This window comes from Euprymna scolopes, chromosome 27, assembly GCF_053919585.1.
Source record: "Euprymna scolopes isolate OS-2025 chromosome 27, ASM5391958v1, whole genome shotgun sequence".
Taxonomy (NCBI): domain Eukaryota; kingdom Metazoa; phylum Mollusca; class Cephalopoda; order Sepiida; family Sepiolidae; genus Euprymna; species Euprymna scolopes.
In genome coordinates, this window is record NC_136508.1 from 56,218,227 (window position 1) to 56,232,586 (window position 14,360).

Sequence of the window (14,360 nt, forward strand, 5' to 3'; positions counted from 1 at the left end):
CAAAACGGATGGGCCGATATTTTAAATTTTAGATGAAGGTGCTTAATGTATCTGCAATTGTTGTTACGTATGTTCTGTATCAGAATGAGTCTGATAAGTACCGAAGATCAGTAATCGAAAAACTTCGAATAAATGAAAAAGCTAGATTAAGACTAAAGTTAACACTTTTTTATAAAACTTGCCGTAAACATAGCATTTAAGAAATGTTTCACCACAGAAGCAGAACAATGAAACCTATAAAATCGATAGCAGATTTCTCATAAGATAGGGTCGCCTTCGAATGAATGGTTATTATTAGAATGCATTCGAATTACGACATTTTACTTCTGTAGGTGTTCCTTAAATTCAATGGATTATGTGCAAATAATTATATAAAATTAACACTTCGTTCTTTGACAAAACAGGGCTGCGTTGGAAATAACTGTTTCTGTTTAGAGCACAATTAAGCCATGATAATTAACTTTTCAATTTTAAACTTTAGATGAAGACATTGTTTACATATAATCTTGTAAAATCTATATGCTATATAGACTATAATATAAATCATTATGGGGATATAGGTGAACATTCCTCCCGGTAACGGGGGGGAGTTCTTAACGAGCAAAGTCAATTAATCTATTTGGTTTGATAATGGTCGATTTCACCGATTTCGTTCACAAAAAAATTATGGGAGGGTTAAACATTGGATGAACAACATATAGTCCCGGGCAATATCAGGTTTGTCTGCTAGTTATATTTTATTTCTGCTTTACATATGTTTATCTTAATCCGGATTACAAAAAAAAAAATTCTGATAATATTTTGCATATTAATATTGGAGGATTCAGTAATTATATGGATTATTATTGTATATTCTAGATTGATACTTCGTATATTTATATTACCTATATTGTGTGAAGAATTTTATAAAAAGCTATATCATGGTAGTAAATGAAAATAGAAAAAAATAACTCATATGCCGAAAGATTTAAAAGAGATTTAATGAGTGATAAAAATATATAAATTGAAGGAGCCTTTAAAAAAAAAGAAAGCAGCCTTTAAGACAAAAGAAAAAAATAGTTTACACAACCACTGTCCGTGTTATTTCCTCATTCACCCTTGCTAGTGAATTCTAGATTGCACATTAAACATGAGCATCGTGCAGTTAGATACTTGCATAATATTCTATCTTAAAGCCAATATTACTATAGTAGAAATGAATTCAGTCGGACAATGTTACTATGTAAACATTTCAGCTAAAAAACAGTCTAGGATAATGGCTTGAGCATGCAACTCCACATTCTACTAGATGATTCAGATGATTCAGATACCGTTTATTTTACAACCGAAGAAACAAAAGATATATATATATATATATATATATATATATATATATATATATATATATATATATATATATCACTAGTTATTAAAAATGAAAACGTGTATTTTGCACAAATACTATTTTATTCATGTGTGAATGTAGTACGTTTTACATGCGATTTGTAAGAAAGAAGAACGTTGTCGAACGACTTTTTCAGAGACCGCTATGTTGTCCTTGCATTAAATAAAAGTTCGATTTTTTCTGCGAAGGTCAAAATAGATATCGTAGAGAAAAATGTTGACATATTAAAATGGAAGGCTTTTGTAAATATGGTTGCGAACAATGCCCGAACACCACTGGAAAAAGAATAAAGAAACGATAAAGCAGTGCCCTTACTCAACGTGGAAGCGTCGCTATTTTATGGGAATGAGAGATCACGTAGGCGACAGGAAATCTATCAAACGGTGACATATTCTATTTTATGCATGGTGCAGGTTTGGTCTTAAAGGAACAGAGTACGTTATTCACGTGTCGATCAGTGGTGAGGGCAAAAAGAGAAAAAAAAGAAATAGTTTGGATTTCGTTCAGTTAATGTTGTCTTGAAGGGACGCGTTTTTGAGCTTGTGAAAAAAGGCGTCCCAGCGGTAATGGCACATGAGATAATTTCCTGCCCCGAAAAATACAACGTCCTTCAATGTATATTACGGGGCCATTTCTGTAAATTGAAATTATTACGCACCGAACCGGATACATCCTTCCGAAGCAAAGACACACTTATGGATTATACTAAAAAGAAAGAGTCAGTAATACTTCTCTTGCCACCCATTGTTCGCATATCCATACAAAGATCTTACAATCATCTCGTCTCATGTGAAAAAAACACTTTGCTACACGTTTGAAGGCTCGTAAATACGTATGAGTCCCGTTGTGGTCCGCTGAATTTAGTCGAGAAAACGTCTAATTTTGATCCACATTTTCAGGGACCCGTTTATTCGTCCTAATGAATACTCAGTCGACAAAACGTCGCTATGATAAAACCCCATCCGTCTTTCTAATTTTCCAGGGAAACTGAAAAAAAACAAATTTAAGTTTGATGACTGTGGCATTTGATTTTATCCTTATTCTGTCTGAATAACTTCGAGAAAACTTCGCTATGATAAAACCCCATCCGTCTTTCTAATTTTACAGGTAAATTGTAAAAAAAATGTTTGATGACTGCGGCATTTGATTTTATCCTTATTCTGTCTGAAAAACTTCGAGAAAACTTCGCTATGATAAAACCCCATCCGTCTTTCTAATTTTTCAGGTAAATTGTAAAAAAAAATGTTTGATGACTGTGGCATTTGATTTTATCCTTATTCTGTCTGAAAAACTTCGAGAAAACTTCGCTATGATAAAACCCCATCCGTCTTTCTAATTTTTCAGGTAAATTGTAAAAAAAAATGTTTGATGACTGTGGCATTTGATTTTATCCTTATTCTGTCTGAAAAACTTCGAGAAAACTTCGCTATGATAAAACCCCATCCGTCTTTCTAATTTTTCAGGTAAATTGTAAAAAAAAATGTTTGATGACTGTGGCATTTGATTTTATCCTTATTCTGTCTGAAAAACTTCGAGAAAACTTCGCTATGATAAAACCCCATCCGTCTTTCTAATTTTACAGGTAAATTGTAAAAAAAAATGTTTGATGACTGTGGCATTTGATTTTATCCTTATTCTGTCTGAAAAACTTCGAGAAAACTTCGCTATGATAAAACCCCATCCGTCTTTCTAATTTTTCAGGTAAATTGTAAAAAAAAATGTTTGATGACTGTGGCATTTGATTTTATCCTTATTCTGTCTGAAAAACTTCGAGAAAACTTCGCTATGATAAAACCCCATCCGTCTTTCTAATTTTCCAGGTAAATTGTAAAAAAAAATGTTTGATGACTGTGGCATTTGATTTTATCCTTATTCTGTCTGAAAAACTTCGAGAAAACTTCGCTATGATAAAACCCCATCCGTCTTTCTAATTTTCCAGGTAAATTGTAAAAAAAAATGTTTGATGACTGTGGCATTTGATTTTATCCTTATTCTGTCTGAAAAACTTCGAGAAAACTTCGCTATGATAAAACCCCATCCGTCTTTCTAATTTTACAGGTAAATTGTAAAAAAAAATGTTTGATGACTGTGGCATTTGATTTTATCCTTATTCTGTCTAAATAACTTCGAGAAAACTTCGCTATAATAAAACCCCATCCGTCTTTCTAATTTTTCAGGTAACTTGTAAAAACAAATGTTTGATGACTGTGGCATTTGATTTTATCCTTATTCTGTCTAAATAACTTCGAGAAAACTTCGCTATGATAAAACCCCATCCGACTTTCTTATTTTTCAGGTAAACTGAAAAAAAAATTAAGTTTGATGACTGTGGCATTTGATTTTATCCTTATTCTGTCTGAAAAACTTCGAGAAAACTTCGGTATGATAAAACCCCATCCGACTTTCTAATTTTTCAGGTAAACTGAAAAAAAAATTAAGTTTGATGACTGTGGCATTTGATTTTATCCTTATTCTGTCTGAAAAACTTCGAGAAAACTTCGCTATGATAAAACCCCATCCGACTTTCTAATTTTTCAGGTAAACTGAAAAAAAAATTAAGTTTGATGACTGTGGCATTTGATTTTATCCTTATTCTGTCTGCTGATTATATGCTTTAATACACCGCTGGTCAAGCGTTGATTGTTTGTATAAAGATAAATAATAACCGGACAAAAAAAGGAAAAAGTCTGTTTGATTTTGAGTTCTCATTGCCATTCTGTTCGTTTTCTCTTTCGCTTTGTGTTGATCTATCTGCTTTCTGTTGGACTATATTACCTATGCTTTTTTATTTTTGCAATGTTTGCGTAACCGTTTACACGGAGAATTACTACGAATGCAAACATACTATCCTATTCGCCTATGCCCGGCTGAAGTTAGCTAAGAACCTCGATACCTGAGGGTTAACTATCTAATGGAAATCAGTTGGGTGGCGCATCTTCGGGGGTAAAATCCCTTCTTCTTTAACGAAAGCCGGTGCATGTTGTAACACAAAGTCCGAGTGCTAGGGACAAAGTTTATTCTGTGCCATGAAACCAGATCAAGAACGAGAATATTGTCATTTTTGCATTGTATACTAATCTATATATTTTTCTTTATATCGAAATGATCGACCAGTAGACTAAGAGTATTATTAGAATGTAAATCCAATCAATATTAGTCATGATTATCTCAAGTAAACTCTGGCCTTGAGAAGGACTTATAGTGTTGTCGTTGGACCTTATCATACCAACTATCCACAAACATTTTACGCGAAAAAGTGGAACGGGCAGGTAGTTACACAAAGAGATATGTAATTATAAATCCAACAGTTAATAATTTCTTACAAAGTTGCCACCACATATCAAGGCCCGGAGGCCACTCGAAGACAGGGGGTAATGTGTATATTCAAATAATTCGGATAATTGCGTAATAATCGTTTGTAGAATTAACTTGATACAATTAGATCATTTAGGAAGACAGTTGAATAAGAATTATTTACGTTGGACAAAAAGATAATGATATTGTAGTAAGCTAGAAAACGGGGCAGCGGAACAGAGTTCCACAGGCGGTCAGTTCTAGGGAAGAAGATTTGTTCATGGAATCCATGTCTAGGTTTTAAGCAAGGAACGAGATAATGGGAATTTATTCATGGTGACTTTGGTTATAGTAGAATTTTTCCTGAACGATGGACGATGGGGACCATAGATTAGAGAACGGATGTATACTCGCCATAGAAATAACGATAGGGAATGGTCAAGCTCGCAAGTTATCTTTTGTGGAAAAGAGGCTGCAAGAAAAGCGAAAAGGGCATCACGTACTATATTACGACATCTGTTAAATTTTTCGAACTGCTCATGCCCATATGTTGCAACAGTATTTAATCTTTGAATGCACTTGGCTCTTATACGCGTAGAGAATTGCGTTAGCAGTGAGACATTTACTGGAACGACAAAAATGTATCACTTATTTTTCCATAGAAATTGGCTACCAATTTGATGTATGTGCTCCATTTTAGATCATAAGTGCAGGTTACACGAAGAAGTTTGTCTCAACATAGAGCATCGTCAAGACTAGAGCCGTTCATTTCAATATATATATATATATATATATATATATATATATATATACAAGTTCATAATAGTATATATAAGTTATAGTTTAATTCTGTAAATCAAAATATAAACATATATATTTAAGTGAAAATTTATTGTTTATAGCAAGGAATATATAGCGAAATTATGTTTATTTCCTTAATCCATGAATTTTCAATAATGGGTCATATCATCAGAGAAAATGAGATGCAATAAGTAAAATGCTCAGCTATAAATAAACGAGTGTTTTGCTTTTTAGTACATATATTGAAAATGTTATTTGAATGGTGAATAAGATTCATAACAAAAATCCATACAACCTAGGTAGTTCATTATCAGAATGCATTCAATATTTTTCGACGTATTTTTGCAAGGTCAGAGAATGTTTGGTTGTTCCATACTGTTATTTCGAACGACTTACGAAATGGTCGTCCTCGTCGGTGATATAAAGATGCGTTGGTAGAAGAAATCCAAAATCCTTGCGGGTGTGGATATAGCGCATAACATATTGAACCAATGTTCCATTCCATTGCATATATTTCCGTCTGTAATAGAATAGGTGCATGAGTTTGCAAGTTTGTAGACCCTTATACGTTGAGTCATATATGCATATTTTGAGTGCGAGAATTCCTGAATTTAGAAGGTCTTGGATTGGTAAATATTCGAAAAAATTCTTTTTCTCGTCCCCTATGCGTAAGTATGGGCTTCTAATATGGGCCGATTTTCTGATTTTTAGAGGATCGTTTCACTTGGTGAGAACATGGAAAGAAAGCTAGCTGGAGGAGAAAAGTGGAGGAATAAGAAGATAGAGAGGATGAAGAGAGAAGGGGGAAGGTTAGGTTTGTACGAGCTGGCATCCTGCATATTAGAGTTCCTCAATGTAATATCCGACAGGAGGAATAACTTGACCCTTAATCTCTGACTTATCTCACTTATATATATATATATATATATATATATATATATATATATATATATATATATATATATATATATATATATATATATATATATATATCATAGACTTTTTTAGTTCGTTTAAAGTAATAATTTGTACATTGCAGATAATTAGGTTATACCATATTATAGTCGATTATTTTCGAAAGTTTTGTTATTTTTGCATTAAATAATTTTGGTGTTAATCAATATTAATCAGAAGACGTTCATAGAACCGATAACATATGACTTATCAATGTGTATCCTATAATAGCAAAGGTTCACATTTGCATCAAATTAACTCACTTGTTTCTAAGAAAAATGTGAACTTTAATACTGTTCATGCTGATCTGTATAATACTTACTTCGCTTTATTATAACAAATGTTCATGCAAAATTTTCGTCAGGTCGTGGTAGTTTTTTCCGAGAAAAATTTTGAAAGGTCATAAAGATAAACGACAGAGAGCCCTACAGATTAAGAAAAATGTAATAGAAATATATCAATAGATCGTTATCTAGTCATAAGCGCTTAGAAGTGTATATATGTTTAAAGTATAATATTTGTACATACTGTAAATGAAATTTATTACTCCTGTACTCTGTGACTTTCCATTATTAGTTTTTTAATCTGGTTCAACGTAAAAAAAGTACACGTTTCCTTTCCACGTCGTCAGTAAAGTTATTGACTATACAAATATTATCAATCAACCATAAGGTAACGGTTAGATATAAATTTCACAAGCCGAGTTATCTTGTTATATATGGCGGCTTAGTTTCTAATTTCTGTTAATCGCTCCATTTTTTGTGAAATTTTACGTAACAAACTACATGCCTCATTTAATAATAATAATAATAAAATCATTAAATGTACGTGATCGATTCCTTGAAGAATTTTGACACCTATGAGTTCTGGATGTCTAAATACAAACGCGCCTTTCCTAGTTGTAAATAAATCTCTAGAATGCGATTGGATAGCCATTGATAAATTATTGTAACTTCAATTATATAATGTTGATTATTGAATTTACGACTATACTACATAACCAAAATGACACAGGGCACAATAAAGTTTAAACACTGGTGCTCGCACGTTGAAGTAATACACGTTTTACTCCGACCAGTAACAGATGATTAACCAGTGGAGAACGCTAAGCGCTGTATATGCTCTCTGCTTATCTCGGCATTGTTTCCAATCGCCCCGAACTTGTATATACTTACAACTGGATTTAAAACAGTGCTGAATCGGGAGTGGTTGGTGTAAGATTCTGCATATCTTGCCACAATAATTTAACACAAAGGCACGCTTCAGTGGTCTTCCGTAATGTGACGAGACTTAACGGAGTCGTTTTATTTAGATGGTACATATTTTAAAGGGCGACATCATATTTGGTTACAAAAATGGTCCAGTGAAGTTGATATATTGGAATTATATTTATTATGTCTTACTAATTTAGAAAATTGACTTTGAATATATTCATAATATTGTGAAACACGTTGTTCTCAATTTTAAGTACATCACATGTATCCTAACAAAATAAAAGTAATGCATTAACAATTTATTTAAAACTCCTAGATGAGATAATTTACACTATTAAACTTACACGGAACTTGATAGCAATTCATTAAGATATTGAGAATCAGTATAATGTTATATAAATTGTTGGTTCAAATGAGTTCTGTGAAATCGAAGGTTTATTACAGAGATGCCGTCGATATATTTTCTCGGCTAGAGATATTATTTTTGAAAAGAATGAGTAAAGATAGGCGCATAATGAAAATCACTTACCCGCTGAATGTTTATATTTCTCTCACACACCCGACGTTTGTGGATATTCAATCGGCAACTCCATCGTAGAAATTCCGGCATGTGTCTGATGCCAGGAAAATAATATTTATACTTAATCACGTAATAGGTAAACGCCATACCCTAAATACATTGCATTAAATTTTCTGAAGTTTCTCATTAATTATTAAGAATCATACGAAACCGCTATTCTCTTCCATTTAAAATGTTAGTCTGCTCACCGTAAATTGTTTGACGCACAGTAATTACCCACCCATTTCCCCGCATACATACGCACACAGCTGTATACAATACAGCAAGAATACATGAAATAGAACATTTTAAAATAGAGTCTTTTTAAATTAATAAATAATAACATTCGAAGTAAAAATAAAAAAAGCGAATGAGAATACCTGGTTTCCATAAACAAAATTATATACTGACATAAAGATTCAGAAATTCGACAAAATACACTCAAAGAAGGTTGATAATCATATCTACCGAAATATTGTGAAAATTACATTAAATTAAGAGCATTAATTCATTCAGTCTAAAATAAAAGGAATAATAAATTTTCATCTGGAAAATATTGAAACATATTAACAAATATCAATAAACTATATAAAATTTACATGATAAAATAGTTTTACGTCACTTGTTAATATTTACAGAACGTGTGTAAAGTACTCTTTTATTCATCATCTTGCCTAATATGTCTGGTATGTTATGTAGTTTATAGTCCAGAATTTCCAATTACAGCGGACGTAATGTGTTTTTGCGTATATTTCAGATGGAAACTTAATCAGAAGTTCGACATTATTTTTAATAATCGTAAACCAGATAGAGGGCTTCCTTCAATATGTAGATAATATTATCATACTCTTTTATTTCTGTGAATTACGTTTGATTTTCACATTAATAAAACTGATCCCAACAGAAAGAAGGATATTCCAAAATACATGTGGTTAACGATATTTTCATGAAAAAAAATGCAACTTTGTCAATGCCATTTACATGTAGAAGCCCGGTGAAAATATATACAAGGTTTGCTTAAATATACGGGATTTTATGCATAGCGATGCTAAAAAAACAATCCACAGATTTAGTGTCTAACTATACTGAAGTGTCCGTATGCTTTCAATTGTAATAATTTTGGCAGTAGAATCAAAACAGATACCTAATTTTTTTATTATAGTTTATTGTTATTTAGGTTAATCCATTAATGTATTTTCTAACCACTATTATAAAATAGTGAATACTCGATCACTGGTTCCACTCTACATTAAAACGGTTTAAACTTGTAATCCAATAGTATATAGGATGGAAATAAGTGTGTATTTGAATGATACAATATTTACCTTATAATCGACACTATGGATTGTTACTAGAAGTCAGCTTTGACTCGGAATTTAGTCAACTTAATGAGAATCGACAATGTCATAGAAGTAGATGAATCATAGGTTTGAAACTGTTACACGATTTGCTGAATTTATCCATTAATATTCTTTTATTATTAATGGCGCCATTTCTCTTTGCCACCAAAATTGTTAATTAATTTAATAATTTATCTAGGGGTTGTTATTGAGTAGACGTCATTTCATTCCCCGTTTTTCCTTTCGTAATGAAAATGCCGTATATGGCACCAACGGTGATTCGTGGGTTTAAAGGAGAAACACAATTTCCTTGGCGCCGAAGTAGGGGTCAGCCAGATCATCTGTGCTCAAATGTTAGCTGGAACTAAAACGATGGAAAGTGTCTGTTCGTTCCCGGAGATTCTCTAAGTCTATCCAGTTTGCAGTGATGCAGTTCGTTTAGACAAGGTTAATTCAATAGAATCAGAAAGATTGAGTTTGACGTTAATTAAGACAAACCTTAACGTTGAGTTATTTGGTGTGTGTTAATTACGAGCAGACGTAAATTAACAAAACAAAACAAAACACAAAACTCAATAAAACACTTTGTAATTTTGGTAAATTTATATATGAACATATATATATATATATATATGTATATTTGTATATATATGTATATAAATGTATATATATGCATGTATATGTATATATGTATGCATGTATATATATATATATATTTATTATATATATATGAAAAATATGCGTTTCACACAATGTTTTAGTTTTCAACTTCAGATATCCGCGTGTAAGTCTGACCTTTAAAAATTTCATCACACCATGTCATTCAAACCCAACCGACATTATCTAACGTTCACAAACCCACAAAACACCTCCATGAAACGTATTTAACTTCATCACAAAGTCAGGAACAAGTTCAGAAGTTAGATATAGGAGTTATTAATGTAGCAGCCCCCAGCCCCCTTAAAAGCGGGTACGTCATTGTGCCACATCTCGCCCCCCTTTTTTGTGACAGTTGCTCTTACTGGCCAATGTCATAATATCATCGGGCCATTGGCACAATGATTATTAAAAAAAAATCTCTTCTCTCAATTATTCTTAAGTATTAATCACCTTTTTCAAGCATACATTCTTTGGATCATTTTTTTTAAATGATTTTTTTTTATTTATTTGGAAAACCCTTTATCTTCCCCTGGTAATTTTTTCTCATCCAATTTCATGGACTTTTTTTTCGAAACATTGAATCTTTTGATAATTTTTTTAAAATGTAATATTTCATCAATTTGTTGAGGGTTTTTGTTCGATAAACATTAGTCGTCCTCTGTTTTGTGTTATAGTCATTTGATTTTTCATTAACTTTTTGTTAAGCTGTACTTGTTTTGAATTTTCCAACATTTTTTATGTGTGTATGTGTGTGTTTTTGTGTGTGTGTGTGTTGGTGACAATTTCTCTTTGCTCCTCTCTAAATATGTTTTTCTTTTTTTTTTCAAACTTCTTGGCCCTTTTCAAATCTTTTTGTTTTGTAGTCGGCTTCTACTTATAATGTTGGATAGGGGTGAATTCGAGAATTCTGTAAGTTGTGGGTTATCGAAATATTTTCTATGCGATTGTGTGTTCTTGGAGTTTTGTCTATGCACCGACAATGACCTACCCAGACGAGGAAAAGAGACCTTTTACTCTGAGCTGAAAGACACAATAGCAAACGCCCCTGCAGCAGATAAGCTAGTTCCCCTAGCTGACTTAAATGCTAGAGTGGGACATGACTACAATACATTGTGCTCTGTTCTCGGAAATTTTGGGCAGGGAAATCCCAATTCAAATGGAGAACTGCTGCCCTGTTTGTGCACGGAGTTTGAACTGGCAATTACGAACACTTACTTCCAACATGCGCATAACCATTACTACTCCTGGGAACATCCCAGGTAAAAGAGACGCCACCTCCTGGACTATGTTTTCACAAGAAGGAAGGACCTTAAAGATGCCAAGAACACAATAGCTATGCGAGGACCAGATTGCCAAACAGACCACTACCTAATCAAGACTATCTTCAAGTTCTCCATAAAACTGTGAAGAGAAGGCTAAACGGAGATAGAAAATGGCAAGATAGACAACAACTTGCAATCCACTCAGCATTAGAACAAACCATTGATGATTCTGATTCACCAGAACAAATGTAGGACTTGCTAGGCAGGCCTGTATTCTCCGCTGAGGCAGAGGTACTTAGTTACACAAAAAATCGGAATGCGGAGTGGTTCAATGAGAATGACCAAGAGATTAGATATGTAATAAATGAAAGAAACCAAACATTAAAATCAGAGCAAATAATCCGGCTAGAGCAAACCAGAAAAAGCTGAAACAAGAGAGGGCAGAAGTCCAGATAAAAGTTAGAAAAATGGAAAAAACCTGGTGGCTGAAAAAAGCCGAAGATATGCAGAGGCAAGCCGAGAAAAACAATTCTGCAGGTTTCTTCAGATCACTGAAAAAAGTGTATGCCCCTAGAGCGCAGATGATTAACACCCTCTTATCAGAAGATGCAAACACCATACTGACCCAAACAAAACAGATAATTCAAAGATGGCAAGAGTACTTCGGTATCCTACTGAATGTGCAATCCAATACGGATGAGGAGATCTTAAGCCACATAACAGTCTTCCCCCAGCTGGTGGACCTGAATGACACACCAACTCTTGGGGAAGGAAGAAAAGCAATTGACAAAACTAAAATGAACAAACCCCCAGGAATTGACGTCTTACCACCTGAAGTATACACGTTCGGTGGGGAACAACTCATGATATAACTGCATCAACTAATAGCAAAATGCTGGCAACAAGAAACGCTGCCACAGTAATTCAAATATCTCATGGTCATCCCGATATACAATAACAAATGTGATCACAAAGACTGCAACAATTACCGAGGTATATACTTGCTGAGCATTGCCGGGAAAATCATGGCTAAAATGATGCAAGCACGGCTAGCCAGACTGGCGGAAAGGGGCCTAACCGAATCACAGAGTGGCTTCAGACATGAAAGATCTACAATAGATATGATCTTCAGTTTACGGCAGATGCAAGAACAAGCCATTGAACAGTATATGGAGCTCTACATAGTCTTTGTAGACTTCCGTACAGCATTTAATACAGTTGATCGAAAAATGTTGTGGAAGGTATTTAAAGTGTTTTGATACACCGATCACTTTGTGGAAATTATCAAACAATTTCACGGAGGAACAAAAGGGAGAGTTGTAGTCGAGAATCTAGAAAGTGAACTCTTGGAAGTAAACCACGGCACTAAACAAGGCTGCGTACTGACCCCGACACTGTTCACCCTATTTCTGACAGCCGTCCTAATGCTGCTACATCAAAGCATCGAAGAAGGTGTCTTCATCCACACACGCTCTGAGTGGAAACTCTTCAACCTTGTGAGACTGAAGGCTAAGACCAAGACAAAGAAGGAGCTGATAACAGAACTATTATTCGCAGACGACACTGGTCTGATAGCTCACTATCAAGCTTAGATGCAAAGGATAGTTGATACTTTCTCTCAAACAGCCAGGAAGATAGGTCATCAAATAAACATAGGGAAGACTGAAGTGATGTATCAGCTCTCACCAGATAACAATCACCCGCAAGTGCCTATAATAAAAATCAACGGCAAGGTTCTAAAAATTGTTGAAAACTTCAAATAACTTGAAAGAACTCTAAGCACTGACAGCCGTGCTGACAAAGAAATAAACTGTCGAATTCAAAGCGCACGTGCCTCCTTTGGCAAGCTAGAAAAGAGTCTCTTGACAAGGGCTGGTATCCGGCTAGAGACGAAGTGCAGAGTCTACAAAACCATCGTCCTGCCAGCTCTGCTGTACTCAGCAGAGACCTACACTCCGTATAGAGAACACGTAAGGAGGTTGGAAGCCGTCCAACAGAGACACCTGAGAAGGATCATGAAGATCAAATGGAGTTACTTTATACAAAACACGGAAGTTCTAAGGAGAGAAAACCTAAAGAGTGTGAAAGCTACCCTTGCTACTATGCAACTGTGATGGACCGGGCACATTACGAGAATGGACGGGGCACATTACTAGAATGGAAGACAACCGAATTCATAAGATAATCTACGGGGAACTGCGAAATTGAACCCGCAAGGTAGGAGGTCAGAAGCTTCGCTACAAAAGATGTAACAATGCGGCCCCTGAAGGCAGCGAACATCAATGTCGAGAGTTGGGAGGAACAAACCAAAGAAAGGAGTGATTTGTGGAACAGTCTCCACAAAGGAAATGAATAAATAGAGAGAAAGATTGGAGACGCCTTAGAGCTGAGACACTATATACAACCGTGGCACCCACACATGCAGTGCCTGTGGCCAGATGTTACACACAGAAAAAGGACTATGTAAACACTAAATGATAAAGCACTGAGGCCCCGACTAGTCATCTTCAAAACTGATGGATTGCATGATTATGATGATGATGATGATGATGCTGATTTTCATGACTTCCGCCGTTTAATGAAATTATAAAATAATACTAATATTGTCTAACTTATTTTTATCATCGTCCTCATACACATAACAATCATCATTTCATCGTCATGGTTGTCACCCAAACATTTTTGAATAAAGTATCATGTTGCTTTTCATTGAAATGTTAATTCTAACACATAGTTGAATTATAGACATACTGTAATTCTATAGATATAGCCTAATAGAAGTCAGACGTGCGTATGCCAGCTATATACAAATGGCCCAGCCATGTGTGTAGTGACATGATTGCAAGGAAGATTGAAAAATGATTAGGAAAAGGACATGTGCGCAGATCTATT

General features: G+C 34.3%; 1 protein-coding gene across 1 annotated transcript; it reads left to right on the top strand.

Moving 5' to 3' along the window:
• The first annotated feature begins 12,403 nt into the window (after positions 1 to 12,403).
• Positions 12,404 to 12,727, top strand: LOC145248706 (uncharacterized). Its single transcript, XM_080110360.1, has one exon. It carries the CDS (start codon positions 12,404 to 12,406, stop codon positions 12,725 to 12,727), a length of 324 nt encoding a protein of 107 aa, XP_079966486.1.
• The last annotated feature ends 1,633 nt before the right edge of the window (positions 12,728 to 14,360 follow it).

Coding starts and splice junctions, on each gene's coding strand:
- LOC145248706 (XM_080110360.1), top strand. CDS start 12,404: ATGGTCATCCCGATATACAATAACAAATGTGATCACAAAGACTGCAAC.